This window comes from Anser brachyrhynchus (genome assembly GCF_964034855.1).
Source record: "Anser brachyrhynchus genome assembly, chromosome: 21".
NCBI classification, from domain to species: domain Eukaryota; kingdom Metazoa; phylum Chordata; class Aves; order Anseriformes; family Anatidae; genus Anser; species Anser brachyrhynchus.
Window position 1 is genome coordinate 3,683,280 of NC_137714.1, and position 17,805 is coordinate 3,701,084.

Below are 17,805 nucleotides of genomic sequence, written 5' to 3' on the forward strand. Positions count from 1 at the left end.
TGAAGGTACTACACTTAACCAAGAGACCCATGGGAAAGGAAAGGATGATTCCTCACCTTAGGCACTGGCATCCTTTCTGTTTTCTCATTGACCACAGTCAGGAATGCCAGGCTTGTAGATGTGACAGCAAACAGAACTGGTGAAACAGGACACCTCACAGTGTCCTCCTTAAGTCAAACCTTTATGTTGAGACTCTATTCATTAATGACATCCTAATGCAAAAGTGAGGTTAAAAAGTAGTGCACACATTAAAGTGCATTCTCCACTCATCTCCAAATCCTGTCCCTTACATGAATCTGCTCTTTCTCTGCACTGCATAAAAGATGTTCCCTATCTTCAGAGCTTGTCTTACATACCAAGTGCTGTTGATTTCTTTCTAATGAATATAAACAAGTCAGAATGTAGCAGAGACTCATCATCTCACTCCTCTCATACACACACACATGCACACTTCCCTCTCTCTTTCCCTCAGGGTCTCTGAGCGGACAGCAGGTCAAATAGCAGTCACAGTGGGGGAGAGGTATGCAGCAAACAGAAAATAATGAGGAAAACATTGACTTTGCTTTTCAGATAGTAAGGAAGAGTTGGGTAAGAGAGTTTCTTCACTTGTGAATGTTGCGAGATAGAATGCTCTACATACAGTGAGATACTTGCAAGTCTGGGTGAATACATATGAAGAGGGGTTTTTTTGTTTTTTAAAAGAAAGCCTCTGGAATGCCTGCTGAGGTCTGCTGTCCCTTTGCACATAAGGTTGGTATTGGGTAATTTTGAAGTGCTGTAAATGTGGACAAGCTTTGTAGAAGCCTAAGGCCTTCTCAAAGGCATTTCCGCCCTTTGACTTATTTTAATTCTGGTTTTCCCTGCTCTCTCCACTGCCTCCTGCTTTCCCCTCCACTGAACTTTTTTTTTTTTTTTTCCTTCTGTATTCCTGTGTCATTACTGCACTTTTCAGTGCCACCATCTTGAAGCCAGATGTCATACAAAGGGTCTGGACTAAATCTAAATCAGGGTATGTATTTATTATGCAGCTGGAGGAATCAAGGTGAAGCTGTAGGAGCAGGTCACAGAGGTTTCATATGAAATTAGGTAAGTTCTTCAGGTTTTACTTGCTCTAATCTATGAATTAAAAGGCCCTTACTGTAGTTTATATACAGGAGATTGCTGCTGTTTTAAAATTGGAATGATGATAGAGAAATGGTAGTCATTGTGGGACATGCATTGTCCTGACATAAAAAGACCCCTTATTTAAATGAAAAGACCCTGTATTTAAATGACCCTCTATTTAAATTTTAAATATTTTCAGTTCCAGGTGGTTTCAGAATCTGGTATTTGTACCAAGGAATTTTCATAATTAGCAAGTCAGGGTAGGGAGAGAGAGGGAAAGGCTGGAAGGAGTCATTTGTAAGTAAATCTGATTTTTATTGATTTTGTATTTATTATTATTTTTTTTTTTTATTAAAAAAAATAATCTCATGCCTTCATGCAACCTTGGTAAACTTTAAAAAGATCCTTCCTGCTGTATGGTATTTTTAGGAGGATGAAGAAAAAAGGAGTGAGCCCTGAAAGTGGGAACTAAACCCTACCTACCCATGCACTGTTTTATTGAGGTTAAAAAGTGACAGAGTCCATCACAATAATTCTTCTAGAATCACAGAAAGTGCCTGGGCAAGTGATTCTACTGTTTGCAAAGAGAAACTTGTTGTACTTTTATGTAATGTGTTAATTAGTGTGGGTGGATATGACCAGATCTAGTCTTGCAAGCCTTTCAGACAACTCCCTGAACACTCCCACCTTGAGATATTAACAGATAGCATTACACTTGCCAAATCTCATAAAAGCCCACTAACAGACTTAATGCAGGCACAGTGTAAGTGGGTGCATTTATTTCAAAGAGAACACATCTGTTTGTAGCAGACGTGAATTCGGCCTAGTGTTTTCCTCTAGCTGACATTCAACTGCTGAGAAAAGAATACAGGGTGACCTTGGATCGTCTATTTTGCTTTTATTTCTTCGTGTGTCTTTAATAAATTAAATCTGGGTGATGGTCACTTTTTTGACAGCCCTTGTTCATAAGTTTTTGGGGTAAAGCAAGCTTATGTCAAATGCATTTTACACATTTTTCACCAAACAAACAACAGCTCTGAGAACCAGGATATTCTGCATTGTCTTTGCAGCTCGCACCTCCCTGGTGCTGAGATCCTCAGTCTTGTGTTGTTTCTCAGCCTGCTGGAGTTCGGAAATTGAGCAAACCCTGTCAGTCACAAGCAGCAGTTGCAGTCAGCAGTAAACAGAACACTCTTTGTTGGAGTGCTTTTCTGAAAGAGGGTTGTGAATAGTGGCAGGCACCTCTCACACGCTTTGGCAACTCGGAGAAAGGCAAGAAGAAACCCTGAACTTCACCTTGTTCCCTGCTGCTCATTCTCTTTTTATCCAGCGTGTCCCACAGGAAGCTGGCAATTCAGTCACCTCAGCAACCAATAAACTGTCTTCCTACCCTCTATTTTACTGAGATCACATCAATACCTTACTTCAATACCTTCATGGAGTTGACAGTTTCAACAGAAACAGCCCTTTCTGTATTCTTGAGAAGAGTCAGATCGGCAAGGTAATGGTCTCAGAGAGACCAGACGTGGTTTGGTGGGGCTCAAGTACCCCAATGTGGGGCTAGAGGTGGAAGACACAAGGCACAACTTTGCTGTTGCCAGTTTAATGATAGAGAGTTCTCCCTGCTCCTGTCTTCTTTTCTTTAAACATACACCCCCTTTTGTTTCTGTAACAGATCCCTCAAGCCCTCAAGGCTGTAGCAGAAACATACTGATCTAGCCTCTGTGGACTGGATACAACTGAAAAGAATAGACCTCTGAGGAGAGGATTTATAGCTTCACACCTTCCCAAAGAGACCAGGCTTATGAGTTCCTTATGTTAGCATTTGCCCCATATCTGAGTTTAAAGTAAGGAGATTGTGCTAGCACTGTCTTAAGTAGCAAGAATTCTCAGAGCCCATTCCTGTTCTTCTGAAGAGAAGTCTGAACAGAAACATACCGAGATATTACAGATGTGCTCACCTTTGCTATGGGTGTCACGTCATATTAACATAGAAAAAAAATAAGCCACATCTATATGCTGACTTTTCTGCACAAATCTACAGAACAGTTCCTCCTTAAGTGAGGGAATGAAGCACTCTTAATTACAGCTCGAGAGTGACCAAGTGCAAGTACATGAGAAAACAAAACAGAGGATAGATACAATCTTAGGTGGAGTGTGGTGGCCCTAAACAGCCAGAGGCAAGACTCCACCTTATATTCCTGAAGTCGTATAATAATAGGGGCATTGTGATTTCCATCCAAATACAAAGTCTATAAAAAGAGTTTGTTACTGCTGTTTATTCCTGTGGGTCACCATGCCCTAAAAAGCAGTCTGTTAACTTTGTATCTTGCTGGCTCAGAACACTCCAAATACTCCAGTTATGGTTTGCTGTCTCTTATTTTTTTCTGAGGAAGGCGAAGAAACCCATATATGTAAAAACAAGGAAGGATCATTTTTGACTCACTACTCACTTTTTCTTAGACAGCTGCAAAGGTCATCTATCATGCCTAAGTGTTAGGACATGTGGTTCTTCGGGTTGCACAAGAATCATGCTAACCTAGTAGTACGAGGTAGATGTGGTTCACTTCCTTTTTTTTTTTTCTTTTCCTTATGCAAAATAGTTATGTTATTTGAATTTTATTTGTCTGAAAAAGCTGCCTCTGTATTGTGCAGGCTTCTCACAGAGAGGCATCCTCAGTAATGAAATTTCCCTATGTTAATCCAATGGTAATGAAAAGAATACAAAAGTGAAAAGTTACTTCTGATATTTTCCCCAAGCATTTTCTCAAGCAATGTAGAATTAATGTAGATGAACAATATTTGAACATCATTGACCTAAATCTAGAAATCTTAGAAACCTGCTGGCTCTGTATGGAAATGACCCTTCCCAAATTGACTTCCTATGTGTCTCCAAAGCAGTTCACCACTGAGATTTGACCCCTGACCAGTTCCTTCCCTGGAATCACCATTTGCAAACATTGAGCATTGTGAACACATTGACTGAAACTCTTTGTCTTCCCTATTTAGCGTTAGGCACTTTGCAGCATAGCCACCAACTGCTGCTTCTGCTTTGGGCACTGCTATTGAGTGCTCCCAGATACCGCCGCAGCACGATATTAACATTAGGTATGAGAAAAGGAGGCAATTCATTCCTATCTTTGCCAGGAAAGTCAACTATTTAGTGTCTTTATGCAGAGAGAGGACAGAAATAAACACAGAGGTGATATGATTTCTGGGATATTTGGCAATATGAAAAATGCTGTCATATGGAATAGGGGTTTATAATAATAAGGGCTCATCTCAGAAGAATGTTAACAGAAGATGGAAAAGGTTGTAATGGAAAACAAGTGAGATCAGAAAACACAATTCCTCTTCCTGGAGCCTGCTGGGAATGCTGATTTCATGCAGACATGCTATAGTCAAGTCAGTTCACAAGAGACTTGCATTGTCATTATACCCCCTGCAACTTTGCCTATTACAAGTATACTGGAGGTGACAAGCTCATTGTCTCTGCTCTCTCAGCTGTTTAATAGAAAAAAAAATTGTTAGAAAAAAATACTTTTTTTTTTTTTTTAATATCCATCCATCAGAGACTAAAGCAATTATTGGGTTTAGTGTCAGCCTGAGATAATGGAGGAGACTTTTTCAGGTACCTGAAAGAAAAGTCACAGCATCTCCTAGCTGATTTCTTAAGGTGTCAGGTGACATTTATCACTGTGAATAATAAAGTAGGAAAAGTGTGACTAAAATCAGCAATAGGATTAAACACAATCACAAATCAATTTGTCAGCTATTGCTTGGCTTTTTTTTTTTCCCCAGCAATAAAATACCTTGTGGTATCTTCTGGACTGTCACCAGGGCTCTAAAGTAATGGAGAATACTTGCAGAGCTGGACAATAATTTATTGCCATTCTAAGGGCTATGCTAAACAGAGTAGTGAGATTGGCACCAGCAAGCAATATAGTATGTACTTCGGTAGCTGAATAGTCTGTAACTTTTAATATTCTAATGTTCTTGACTATTCAGTATCAGCTATCTGACATGTTTCTCAAATGCAAAAAAGAGCATCTTCACCCACATCAATTATTATCATACTTTTGAAGCAAACACATTTAGTTTCTTTGTTGTCCAATTGGCATAGGTGAGGTTTAACAAGCATGTTAATTAAATGAATTATAGCCTTGAATTTCTTCAGGAGGAATTTGATGATGACACAAACAACTATTAAAAAAAAAAAAAAAGTCATGTGCAAACAGCTATGTTTAATCTGTCAGTAGAATGACTGCTTTGGTTCTATCATTAGAGTTACAGCATTGAGCCTTTTGACCTCATTTTGATTAGTTTTAAACATACAGAGTCAATGCATCATCATTCACTCCAATTTTAAAAATAATTTTTATTATACATATCTTCTCCATTCAAACAAGTTAAAGAATTACAAGTTTTCTCATGTAAAAATTATAATTTGATTTTTAACTCAGGAAAGTACTCCATACAACTCATTCCTTACATCAATTAAAAGAAAAAAAAAAAAAAAGAGAGAGAGAGAGATGTCATGTTTCCTGTGAGGCAATCTGGTAGCTTGCAATCTTCAGTACTTCTCCTTGAAAACCAATTCATCTTTCAGCCAGATTTGTCATGGCTTCTAATCTTGTACTACAGAGGAATTTATATTCTCTGTTTCTTCAGTGATATTTTTGCAAATGACCTCTTAGAGAAGACGTTCTTTTGAATGAGCCATAGAAGCCATGCTGAGTTTACTTTAGTTGGGTTTGATTTTTGCTGATCCCTTCATTTTTCATCATTCCATCTATCTATTCCAATTTTTCCTGTTGGGGAGGCCTGTGTTTTGAGAGTTCCTGAGCCAGAATGCTGTGCATGCAGATTATTCATCTCCTCGCCTTCCCTTCAGGCAGTCTCTCACCTGTGCGTGCCTGTGTCCACACCTTTTCATACATTAACATTGCAAACTGCCCTAAATATCTTTTAGATTAGCTTCCTTTAAAGCACGAAATGCACCAAAAGCCCACAGAGCTTGCATTATGCTTGCCTAACGAGTTGACAACTGCATATTCTTTTAAAGTCTTCATGATTTTAATTTGAACTGGTAGGGACTGTTAGGTACTGGTAGGCCTGAACATCATAGTTAAAAAGGGGAATTGTAAAATAAAGGCAAGTATCAGCAATGAAAGAAGGCAAGTTTGCTGAAATGCACAGTACAGGTGCAAAAAGTCCAGAATGCTAACACAGATTTAGGTGCAATGTTCTCATTTCTTGGGACAAAGAATTGAAATTTGGATCTAGTGGCTCTTAATAGATCAGTACTGATGAAGCAGAAAATACACAATTAAGCACACAAACACCTTCCATCTGTCTGAATGCTGGAAATATAGTGCAAGCCCTGAACTGCAGGATACCCAGCACTGCTGTTTGACTTCTTCTGTTAATTTACAAATCAGAAATATTAACATAGATCGGATCTAATGATACCTAAAAGCGTCCTTGTGCAGCATGAAGTACAGATCATGGTGGATCTGCTTTAAGGATAATAAGTGATATTCTAGTGGTTTTCATTACAACTAGCAGTACTTTTTGACAAATCTCGTTGTAAAATTAGCCTGCCTGCTTTTAATGGATTATTTTTAAACAGACTTCTTTCAAAATATAATTTATTAAATAGTTTAAATAAACAGTGGTTCTCAGCCAATAATTTGCTTGCGAGTTATTCACCATAACTACCGCTTTGAGTGTTTGCCATTCATTAATGTGTAGTTTTCCTGTGGAACTGGCCATCCAAATCTCACGGTGGCTTTACTTTCCCCTGGCTGGATGACTTCCAATCCCACAGAAAGCTTTGTAGGGGCTCCAATATGTCTGATGATGACTGTAAGATGGCTTCTGGCAACAATATTAATGCAAGTGCATATTTGAATGCACTCTCATGACATATTCCAATTTTGTGATCAAAAACGTTCTTACAGAAATCTTCAAGGGGAAAAAAAAATCTTGGGTTACTGTCAAAACTGCATTTGCCTTTACTTATAGCAGCAAATGTTCACAGTCAGACTTTGATTCTTTCAAAGGATTCACCTCTTCCTTAGCCTCAGATTGTAAGGAAAAAAAAATGCTGTATATATATCAAGTATTGGAAAAAGCTTACTGTTATGGACATGATCTCCTGACATCAGGGCATGGGATATTTTAATATGAGGGAAATGGCTTTATGATTCTTTGGGATTTGTTTTGCAGCATACTTGCTCCTAGTTCATTTCAGAAAATAAAATCATAAATGGAATAAAGTCGTACTGGCACTTACATTTAGAAAGTGAACAACATAGGAAAAGAGCAGAATATCCAAATGCACTGAGAACACGGGTGCATTAGTAGAAAGATTGTGCTTGCTGCAGAGCATAATTCAATTCACCTGATGTTTATACTCTCCACCTCCACTCAGAGTTTTGAATATAGATTTGAAACTCCTATATCAAAATTGCAAGTAGCATATTTGACACACATAGCACTTTGCAAACCTTGCTCTACCAGAGCATTTCAGTTTTTGTTGTGTACATAGGGCAAAGGAGAAACAGCAAACTATGTGATCTTGCCTGATGTCACAGAAGGAGGCAGTACATAATTGCAGTGATGGTATAACTGCTAGGGTCATGCCACAGCCTCTGCATGACAGCAGCCTAGGTCATATGTTGCTGGCATCCAGCTCAGAGGCAAGAGCTGCCACTGCGAAGCACATTTGGGAAGCATTGCAAAATGTAGCATTTGCCCATGAATTTTTGCTAACTTCATTACCTCACTCTGTATAGATAAACCCTAGTGGCAAATTTGTAACAGGGGTTGTACTTCACCCTTTAGATTAGATTACAGCTTCCTCTTAATGTCATAATTACAACATCTCCATGCCTTAGACCAGCACCACAAACCCAGGCTGGAAATGCCGGCCTGCCACGGCGCGGCACCGCGCATGGTGGGCAAGGGGCAGGCGCCTGCTGTGCTGGCCTGGCCTGGCAATGCAAAGGCTCTGAGGATTTAAGCGCAGAAATGGTTGCTTGGGGCACTCACCATTTTTTTTTCTTGAACATTTTAGCAAATGTAGCCTTTGTTTGCATTTTTCTGTGGTATGTGTTTACTGTTCATTTGCGCTGCACATGCTGTGAGAAATTAAGCCATTATGTTGGTATTTTTTTCCTTTCTCCTGCTTTCATTCTTTTACAACCCCCTTCAACATCCTTACAATTCCTTTCATTATTTGATGTTAACAGGACAAAAGAAATAAATACTTGAAAGAAGATACAAGCTGTGTTTCTGTTTTACTTTGGAGCTGCTGTGGTAACTGAATACCAGTCTGCAAGGTCAAAAAAAAAAGGGGGGGGGGGGAGAAGCCAGAAAACCTCAGCGCTCAAACCACAGGTTGCGTTGCCTATTGTAAAGCAATTTTCAGCCCACATGCCTAAAGAGCATAACAGTTGCTCTGTAAATCTCCGAGTGTTTCATATAGTTTCCTTGTCATGCAGCCATTAAGTTTTATAACCTTTATATTTCAAGTGAAACAATGAACGTGAATTCCTTCTAAAATGTCCTAATAGGTTCCACATGGCAGCAATTTTTTAATATTTGAGTTGCTCGGTAGGTAGCACGCCCGCCTGCGGGACGGCCGCGCTCGGCCCCGCCGGGGAGCAGCTCCCGCGGGGGCCTGGCCGCCGGCCTCGCCTCAGCGCCCTGAGGGGGCCGCGCGTGCTCCCTTCCCGCCGCGGGCGGGCCCGTTAACGGCCGGTAGGAGCTGGTGGGGGGGGGCGTTGTGACGCCTGTCGCCGAACCTTCCAAAGAGGCGGGCTCGAGGTGAACCGAGTTTATTTGTTTATCTATTTATTTATTTATTGGGGGAGGAAAACAAAACAAAACGTAAGAAAACGCCTCAAAACAAGGGCGAGAAGCCGTTTGTGCGCTCTGGCTGCGGGTGGCGGCCATGTTGAGGGCCGTGGCAGGCCCTGTATGTGTCGTCTGTAAGGTGAAAGCTGCTTTCCTAAACTTTTTTGAAGTTTGTGAATGCTGGAGTTTAGGGAATAGGCCATAAATTATTAAAATAACTGTATCAGCTTTTTTTTTTTTTTCTCTTTAATGGAGTGATTCTTAAACCAGAAGTTGTAAACTGTTGCGCTGCATTTCTGTTCAGCTTGCCCTAAGTTTTCCCGTGCTGGTATAATTCACACAAATTCTTTCACCAAAAAAAAAAAAAAAAAGATTATTTTGCTTTTCTGTGTGGTGAATGGAAGGAGCCCAGAACTAGGATATGGGGTGCTTGAATTCTGCTGATTTTCAGTGTCCGTCTGTGCAGCTGCTGCATCCATCCCCTTCCTTTTTACATGGCTGTGAATAGATTCAGCAGTTTTGAAGAGGTGTTAAAATCTCTCCTGAAGGCTTTGAAAGTTTGCACAAAGAACTGCTGATATGGACAATTGCAACAGTTGTCTCTTATTTTAATGGTGAGATTATCCTGATGCAGTGGTACCTGTGCAGGTTCTACTGTTGAGAAATACAGATACTGGGTGAGTTATGCGACGTGAGCTGAGAGTTTGGTGTGTATCCTCTGATTTTTTTTTTTCTAATGCCGTTGTTTGAAGTTTGATGTTTTCCTGACAACCTTGTTTGGCTCTTCATAGCAATTTTCATGCCCTGAAAATATGCAGGGGTTAGGTGGGGGATGCTGGATCATGTTCTTTGATAAGGGCCTGGGATTCCTTTAATAACAAGGACTCTTTTGTTGCAGACTGATCTTGTGCTACCTCGGTGTGGGAGTAGTGAAGTTTGAAATGGATGGTGTCACCAAATTGGTGACCACATCAGAACTACTCCAGTCTGCACTGTTTACAGACAGATTAAGCTATGTGTCAAAGCAAGGTCATTTGGTGATCCTGAGAAGCCATTTTAATATTATTCTCAGACCACGAGGAATTTCCACTTACTGTAAAGCTGTCAGGCTGTTCCCCTGCCCCCCATCAGTGGGACGTCAGCTTTGTTCCTTGCATGTACAGTGATACTGTAACGGTGTTTTGGGGTGCTGTGACAATACACGTCAATAATAATAAGCTGCTTGTGAGAGTTTCTGCTGATTTATTAAAAGCTTAGGTGTATCAAAGCTGTGGAACAGCTATACAGTCCTTTGTCAGGTCAAAGAGTATAATGAAATTAAGGTTTACAGGAAACTATTATTATCAGTTAGCAGAGTTAATTAGCTGAGTCTAGACACATCCTAACTCCCCATCTCATAGAGGCAGAGAGTGCCAGCAGGTGGATATAAAAACATGTTTATTCGTAAAGTCCAATATTAAACATGAGAGTGCTAGCTGCTTGGCAGAGCAGTAAAAGCACGGCAGGGTTGGGTTGTGTGCTGTTTTCTGGTGGTGTATCCAGTCACTGAGAAGGCCATCAAATACATTTTCTATTGTGCCAGAGAGTGCTGGTAGCAGTCCCGAGCACAGCAGGAAAATAATGAAAGCCTGTCAAAAATGTATGTTCTTGGGCAGTTTTTCCAGTGGCCTGCATCACCTGGCTCAGAGCTCGGATGTGTGTAATCAAGAGGTGACGTTGAACGTGCTTTCTGGGAGGTGAGGCTGTGCTCTGCTGCTGCCCCCGCAGCGGGGTGACTGCAGGGTGCTCTTGGAGCACCTCTGGGGGCAGGGGAGGACATGTGGGAAAGCTGCAGGCACTGGCAGCAGTCAGTCTGCAGAGATGGACAAAGCCTTTTGCATAGTGCACTGTAGGGAGTAGCTTACGGATTGCATAAAGGCCCGTGAGATCAGGGAATCTTTTCCTCCCAAAGACCAGCAGTAACGTGGCTTGCTGTCCCAGCCTTTCCTTCAATGACTTTGTGGGATTTAAGGGGAGAAAACCGTCAAGGGTCTTCCCGCTTATTCCCTGTGTTATTGCAGTTAATGGTCTGCCTTTTGCAATATTTTGTCTGTTACGTTCCTTTCTGAGGCTCTCTCTTGAGCTGCAGAAAGGAGGCAATAGACATACTGGGCTAACTGATACCTTGGAGATGGGTACAACTAGTAGGAGCGGTGTGCCAGTCCCCCTGCAAGGTCTGCCAGCATAGGTCGGGGCCGTTTTAGGCTGCCAGCTCCTCAGGCAGCGCCACGTCTCTGGAAGAGCGTCATGGTGCAGAGCGGGGGTGTGTGGGCTGGGTGCCATCCAACCTTGGGAAAACTGATAAACTTGGACATGATATCGGGCAAATGTTGCTGACTGTGGAACTGATATTTTTGCTCCTGAGGACGAGGCCTGTTGGAGTTTTGAGCATAAATAATTATCTCTCCAGTGCAAGGGCTTTGTGCTTGGCCCTCTGTCCCAGCCCCCGCTCCATTCAGCAGGGTCAGGGAGAAGGGGATAAGGGGCGGTGTCTTTGGCTGACATGAGCCCGCTGGGGAGGGATGAGAGGAAGGGGGTCTTGGGGGCTGGGTTCAGAGCAAGGTTAGCCAAATATCGGATAAATTAAGCAAGAGAAACAGACAGCTCAGCTTGCAGTGAACTTTTCACCCAGCTAACCTGTTCCTCACCCTGCATTGCACAGGTGGAGTACAACTCGAGTAGAGCACAACCCTTGCTTTCCCTGCCTCCTCTTTTTGCTGTAGTGCAAGGCATGGCCAAGGGGAGAGCAGGAACCGAAAGGAGTTTGATCTGCTGTTTGGAGTCCAGAAAGTATTAGAGGTCTAATTGCTGTCTTAAGAGCACTGAAGTTTATGCCACTAATTGCAGTGGGGTTAGTGTTTGTTCCAGCGTAGAAACAGGACCAATAATTTCTGGTCGTAGAGAATCGGGGAGAAATTCCATGCTGGAGAGGGCAGGGAACGAATAGCGTCTAAGCAGGAATGATTAGAGTTTCTTTGTGGGAAGATGCAAGACTGGGAATTCAGGGAATTCTGATGTTTATATTTCTCTGACTTTTCTTCTGCATTTGCAGTGCAAGTAAATACAAATAATTGCTGACAGATGTTGTAAAAACATAGCATTATGCTAACCGTTAAGCTTAATTTTGTTCTCAGTTACTAATATATATTGTTAGCTGTACATGGTGTAGTTTGGCTCTTACTCACATGACCTCTATGTAAATCACGGGCTTTGCCCCAGAGATACGGAACCAAAAGCAGAATTTGGTTTGTTGACCTTTTCCAAAATGCCTACTTCTTCTTCTCCTGTCTCCAAACAAACCTCCAAGCAAATTAAAGTTAATAGGGTGGCAAGTTCTTTGGAAAGTAATATCTGGTAGAGCACTTAAACCCTAGTTCTCTAGGTTAAAATCAATGTTTTGAAATTAGAACTTTGAGTTCTCTGGTCTTCCTATTCACTCATTGTAGGTAAGGAAGGTCTGAAACCAATAGAAGCTGCCTGTTTAGGAGCTGCATAGTATTTCCAGTCCTGTATTTTTTTGTGTGTTTTGTGTGTGTGTGCTTAAATTCCGTAAAAGAGGTCCTTGCAGAGGCTTTAAGAGACTTTTACCGGTAGTGAAGCTTCAGAGGAGCCAGGAGCTCTGTGTCTGAAATGGAAAGATCGTTGTATAAACCTAGAGATAAGCGCTGACTTCAGGGAGCTGCGAGCCTTCCTGGAGAAGTATTTTCAGCTTTGCCTCCTGCTCTGCTCAGTGCAGAATGATGGTTTCCCTCCCCCATTTTGGATCTGGGAAGGAGGTCAAGTTTTTCTTGCACTACATGCACATTTCGGTTCACATACAGCTCCTCAGCCACTGCCAGGTTTACATTAGGTGATTGGCTGCAAAGTAGTACTGACAGCATCTCCCTTGGTATCCCAAATTCCTGGGTGTTGAGGAAGGACAGGAGCTCAGACTGACGTTACCGCGTTGTCCAGATGTGCGTTCGGGCCAGCCCAGCACTGCAGCAGAGCGGGGAGCTGTGGGCTGCAGCTACCCTGGCGGTGGCTCCAGCACTGGGGGAAGGATTCACCAAAGTGGGAGCTGGAATGGCATCGCCTGCTGTAGAGCTTACCTTCAGCATTTCCAGTTCGCTCTGTCCTCTCGTACCAGAGGACAAGAATGTCATTTTGCTTTCTTAATGTTTCAGCATTTTGCCCAGCAGGTGATAAAGAAACGTAGAATGGATGCAGAAGCTCGGTATTTGTACTGACATAAAGGGACGTGGTTCAGTAAGAGCATGAACTGTGGTGGGGTTGCACTTGGGTTCCTGTGCCTGCCTGTTGCATCAGCCTGTTGCTGATGCTACTAGCTTTTTATCAAATGTTTTTTCTCCTTGTGCAGTTATTTAAAAAATTAGTTGAAATCTGCGTAAGGCAGCACTGCTCTCTGCTGCCCCTTCTCCTGCAACGACAGAAACATTTTTGTACGTTTGGTGAACCCAATCACAGAATGGATTCTGTTCAAACTCACTTTCTCTTTGCTTGTTGTGGGGCTTTGGTTTGTTGTTCTGATTTTGTTTTGTCCTCTGGGGATGGCTCTGACTGACTAATTTTGCAGACTGTTGGTTTTCAAATGCAAGGGCCGCCACTGGGGAGGGAATGGGGCAAGGACAAGTTCAGCGGCCACCAGATAAGCAAGGCCACTCTTTATCAGTTTGAAGAGATTCAGCAGAGCTCTAAGTAACACCATGATTTTCCTAAAGACAAATTTGCCTGTCTGATCTGCCAGTTAGTGTATGTGCACCATAAAACTCACTCCCTTTTAGACATGTTGGTGAAGTTTCCCAGACCTGTTTGGCCACTCACCTTATGGCTTGAAACCCTTGTGTCAGGGGAGGCTTGTTCCTTCTACTGTATTTTTTTTTTTTTTTTACTGCCCCTTGAGTGACATCATTCAAATGGTAAGTCTGAGAGATGATTCATACCAAAAAAAGATCTAATAATTGTTACCAGTTATTCAAATCAGTGTTACTGATTTCCCGCATCCTCCCACTGGTCCCTTGAGCTCCCCCACCCACTCATTTTTCCTAATAATTCCCAGGCTTTCTGGCTGTATGCTTGGTATGCCCTCTTCTGTGTTAGTGTGCTAAGGTGTATCTAGCTCTCCCCTGAGGAGCGTTTAGGGCTTGGCTGCAGCAGCTTGTGTAGGCAGATACAAGCTGGGTTTGAACTGGCTAGGTGGATTGACTGGTGACGGCCTCAATAAAACTCCAAACCGCTTTCACAGCACATCTTCTGTTTCACTCTGCTGTGTCGGTATTGTTGGCAGTCTCTGAGGTAGCTAGATCAAAGCTGGATGAGTAATGTGTCTGCAGGCTACAGCGTTGGGGTGCACAGAACTACGAACTGGATTCTCTAGAGGAGCTCTGCAAAGAATTAGGCTAATTATCTCGCTGCTAGCAGAGACTTGCTCCAGTAGCGACCCTATGTGCTGCTGCTGTTCCAGTTTGCAGTTAAGAACATTGCTTCTCTTTCACAAACACAGATCGGTAACTCATGAGGCTTGTTTCTCCAGCACCACAAGTTGAAATCTGTGGTGTGGAGTGATTCATATTGTCGATGTAGAAAGCAAGCCGCTGTTGAGAGCGGCCATTATTTTCTTCAACCAGCTCCTCAGTCTGTCCCCTTTTCCCCATCATGCTCTTTCTTCATATCCGTATGCTTTCTCCCTGTTCAAGTCCTGTACACATCCATTTTCTTATTGCTCTTACCTTCCTTGCTTATTTTTTGTATTAGTCACTCCTTTTGTTGGCAGGACCACACTTGATTTTGCCCAGAGTTAGCTGGATCTAATGTCCTAGAGATGGAAAGGGGTCAAGCGGGATCAGTTCTGGTTGCCCCCAATGAATGCACTGATGTTAGGGCCCTTGAAGTTCTCAGGCTGCATTTCAAAGTATTTATGGCTGTTTGCACTGCCTCGTGCAAGGACTAACTGAAATGGGCAACTGTAGACAGTTGTACGGACGTACGTGATTGTTCTCCCCTAAGCAAGGAGAACGGCGTTCAACCTCCTTATTTTTATTAGCTTCGGGATGCGGGGGTATTTGTCTGACTTAGGGGAGTGGGGGAGTTAGCTTGTTGAAATTTGGGCTGCCAAAAATCATTGTATGATAAGTGAAAAGCCTGTTCTGTTGTGGTGGTCATTTGCTCGCTGTCTGGGAGAGGTTAAGGTGGCAACAGCTGAAGATAAGAATGTTCTCCCCTGTATTTGAGGTGCGTTGTTCATTTCACAGACTGTGGCAAGGAGAATAAAAGGTACATAAGAGTACGGCACAGAGACAAAGGCCTTAGTTAGTAGTAGTGCATGCAGCACTTCTTTAGATAGCTAAAATAAAAATTCAGTTAATTCCCTAATAACTCGTTTTTTAAAGGAAAGAAACCTCTTGTTTGGTGTTTTCCTATAAAGGCTATATGAGGTTATGCTGCAACATGAAAGAAACGGGTATAAAGCATAATCCGTCCCTCACACAGGGTTTCCAGACATTCTAGGTCAGTCGTGGGTCATTTTCATGGTTCTGAGCCGTGCAAAGTAAGTGAGGGGGTCACAAAATCTGTGGCTTGTCAGCTCTGTTTCTGCACTCTGTGAACTTGGCCCCCAAATGAGCCTACAGCTCTCCCGGCGAGACCTGTACATAGCAACCTCCTCTCGTGTCCGATGGCATTCCCTGCGCTGCTTGGGGTGACACGGCCTGCGCTCCAGAATGAGCTCACATGACAAGAGTAATACAGCTGCCCCTTGCTGGAAGTGAGTAATAGGAATTCGGGGCTGCTCCTGCAGCTGTAGTAAAGCTGGCACCACAGCCCTACTTTGTCAGCAGCAGGGCAGTTGAGGGGAAGAAAAGCTTGGCATAACCTTTGGTATGTTATTTATTATCACTTTGCAGCCCCCTGGAAAATGAACTTTAGAAAATTCGGAGCCGATGGTGACGGTGAACACTGGGAAAACCCAGGAATCAGCAAATCCATTGTGTTGCGCTGACAGAAAGATACTGTTACAACACACTTTAGCTGCCAACTTGCTGCAGTCACTCAATCCATCATGGTGGGCTGTTGGATCACAAGCCAGTGAAACTCAGCCTGGCGTGTTATTTTAGTCTTACATGGACTGTGAGATAAACGGGGCATGAACCAGCCCCCTGGCAGGGGGTCGACCCCTAGCGCCCTCATTAAAGTGCCAATCAAAAAGAGTAATGGAACAGGGAATAGAAAGCTGGCTTCTTCAGCCTCTTACTGCTCTCAGTCTGAGCAACTTTCACAAGCCAAAGGAAACATTTCTCTTCTGAATAGGAGCCAGACTTCCAGAAATACCTCCTCTCTCCTTGTCTCTGTGAGAGCAAGTGCTGAGACTCTTCTGTGTGTCTTGCTTAGGGTGGAAGCTTACTACAGTGCAGGTAGTGGGAAGAAGTGTTGCGGACTGTAGCCCAGAAAGGATGGAGATGCTCATTCTGTGGACTATGCAGGCACTGGGCTGTGCGTGCAGGGCTCACTGATTGGTTAGTGACATGGTTTCAATTGCAGATTGCTCACATCTCAGCATTCGTGGGTGAACAATGGAAGGAAACTGGTGGGTCCAGAAGTCTTGCGGGTGTGTGCAAGGTGAGAAAAGTGTATTTGTGTGCCTTGTGTGAGTTATTTCAAACTTCCACAGGAACCCACAGCACATAGATCTTGCTATAATGCCAGTGTCTTCGGGTGCCTATACAGCTAAGTATATTTGTCTCTGCATAACCCTCAGATAATTCATAGTGCAGCTGCTATCATACCACGAATAAAGACATATTCTGTCACAGAAAGGAGTGTTAAGTATAGTCTTTACATTTCTGGGCTGTTCCCCTCACTGGACATAAGCACAGCAATACCTTAACAGGTGTTACTGAATTAGTTAAAATGGCATATATTTTTCTACTTCTGTGCTTAAATGTTAAGAATTAACTTTAAAATGTTACTGGTTGCAAGAGCATTGTCCACATATGAGAGAATCATATGACTAAAAAGGTGGGTGGGGGAAAAACAGAGGAAAAGGCTTCAGTTGCCTGGTAGATTGCAGGTGACTGCAGGGAGACGCATGAGCTCAGAAGGGAGCACAACCCAACCGACCATTCAGTGCTGCCACCCGATTTTGCTAGTGCTGTTCTCATTTATCTGCCCACTGTGCTGGTGGAGAACCTGTGAGCTAGGGTGCTGTAAAGCTGCAGGCAGGCCTTGTGGTAAGGAAGAGAAAGTGGGAGCAAGATTCCAGGTTCTGGTGCAGGCCCTGCACTTTACTGCGTGCAAACTTAGTCGTCTAAGATACTGAACTGAAGTCAACTTTAGTACTTTAATTGCCTGAAATTGGGCCAAATTCTGCTGTTTTTTTACAATTAGTGCTGTGTTCTTCTGTGAGATGACTAAAATTTCTGCTGTGCTTACTCTGCTTGGTAACATTTTTCAGAGCAGGTCTGAGGTTCAGTGGTGCACGTGGGGGATGGAGAAATCACTGGTGATGCTTGAGTTATTGTCAGGGCTTTATCAAAATAAGGATCTGTGTGTGTTGAGGGTGTCTGCTCCTGAAAACGGTGTTATTTTTTTTGTTGGTGATGGTTTTCCTCATCTAAATATGCAGGCACAGATTTTTTGCCATGTCATTCTTCTGTTACGTGCTGGTTTGCACTTCTGGCTGGAGGGTGCTTGCCTCGAAGTCATTAGGTATGGTCAGGCATCCGCCAAGGTCAACGCAAGTGTTTGCTGGTGCAGTTTCTAGAGTGCTGATGGCTGGTTGATTTGATAGATTTCTCTATTGGT

At 42.8% G+C, this 17,805-nt stretch overlaps 1 protein-coding gene across 3 annotated transcripts in view; it reads left to right on the plus strand.

Moving 5' to 3' along the window:
• The first annotated feature begins 8,383 nt into the window (after nucleotides 1–8,383).
• Nucleotides 8,384–17,805, plus strand: part of LOC308181223 (uncharacterized protein) — a 34,343-nt gene continuing 24,921 nt past the window's right edge. For 2 of the 3 annotated variants that reach the window (XM_080564156.1, XM_080564158.1), the window contains exons 1-2: nucleotides 8,384–8,937; nucleotides 16,543–16,620. In XM_080564156.1, the coding sequence (XP_080420282.1) occupies nucleotides 16,575–16,620 (46 nt within the window). In that variant the 5' untranslated portion in view covers nucleotides 8,384–8,937; nucleotides 16,543–16,574. Of the gene's footprint in view, nucleotides 8,938–11,674; nucleotides 15,770–16,542; nucleotides 16,621–17,805 lie in introns of those variants that run through there. The other variant, XM_080564157.1, reaches the window with a different exon arrangement.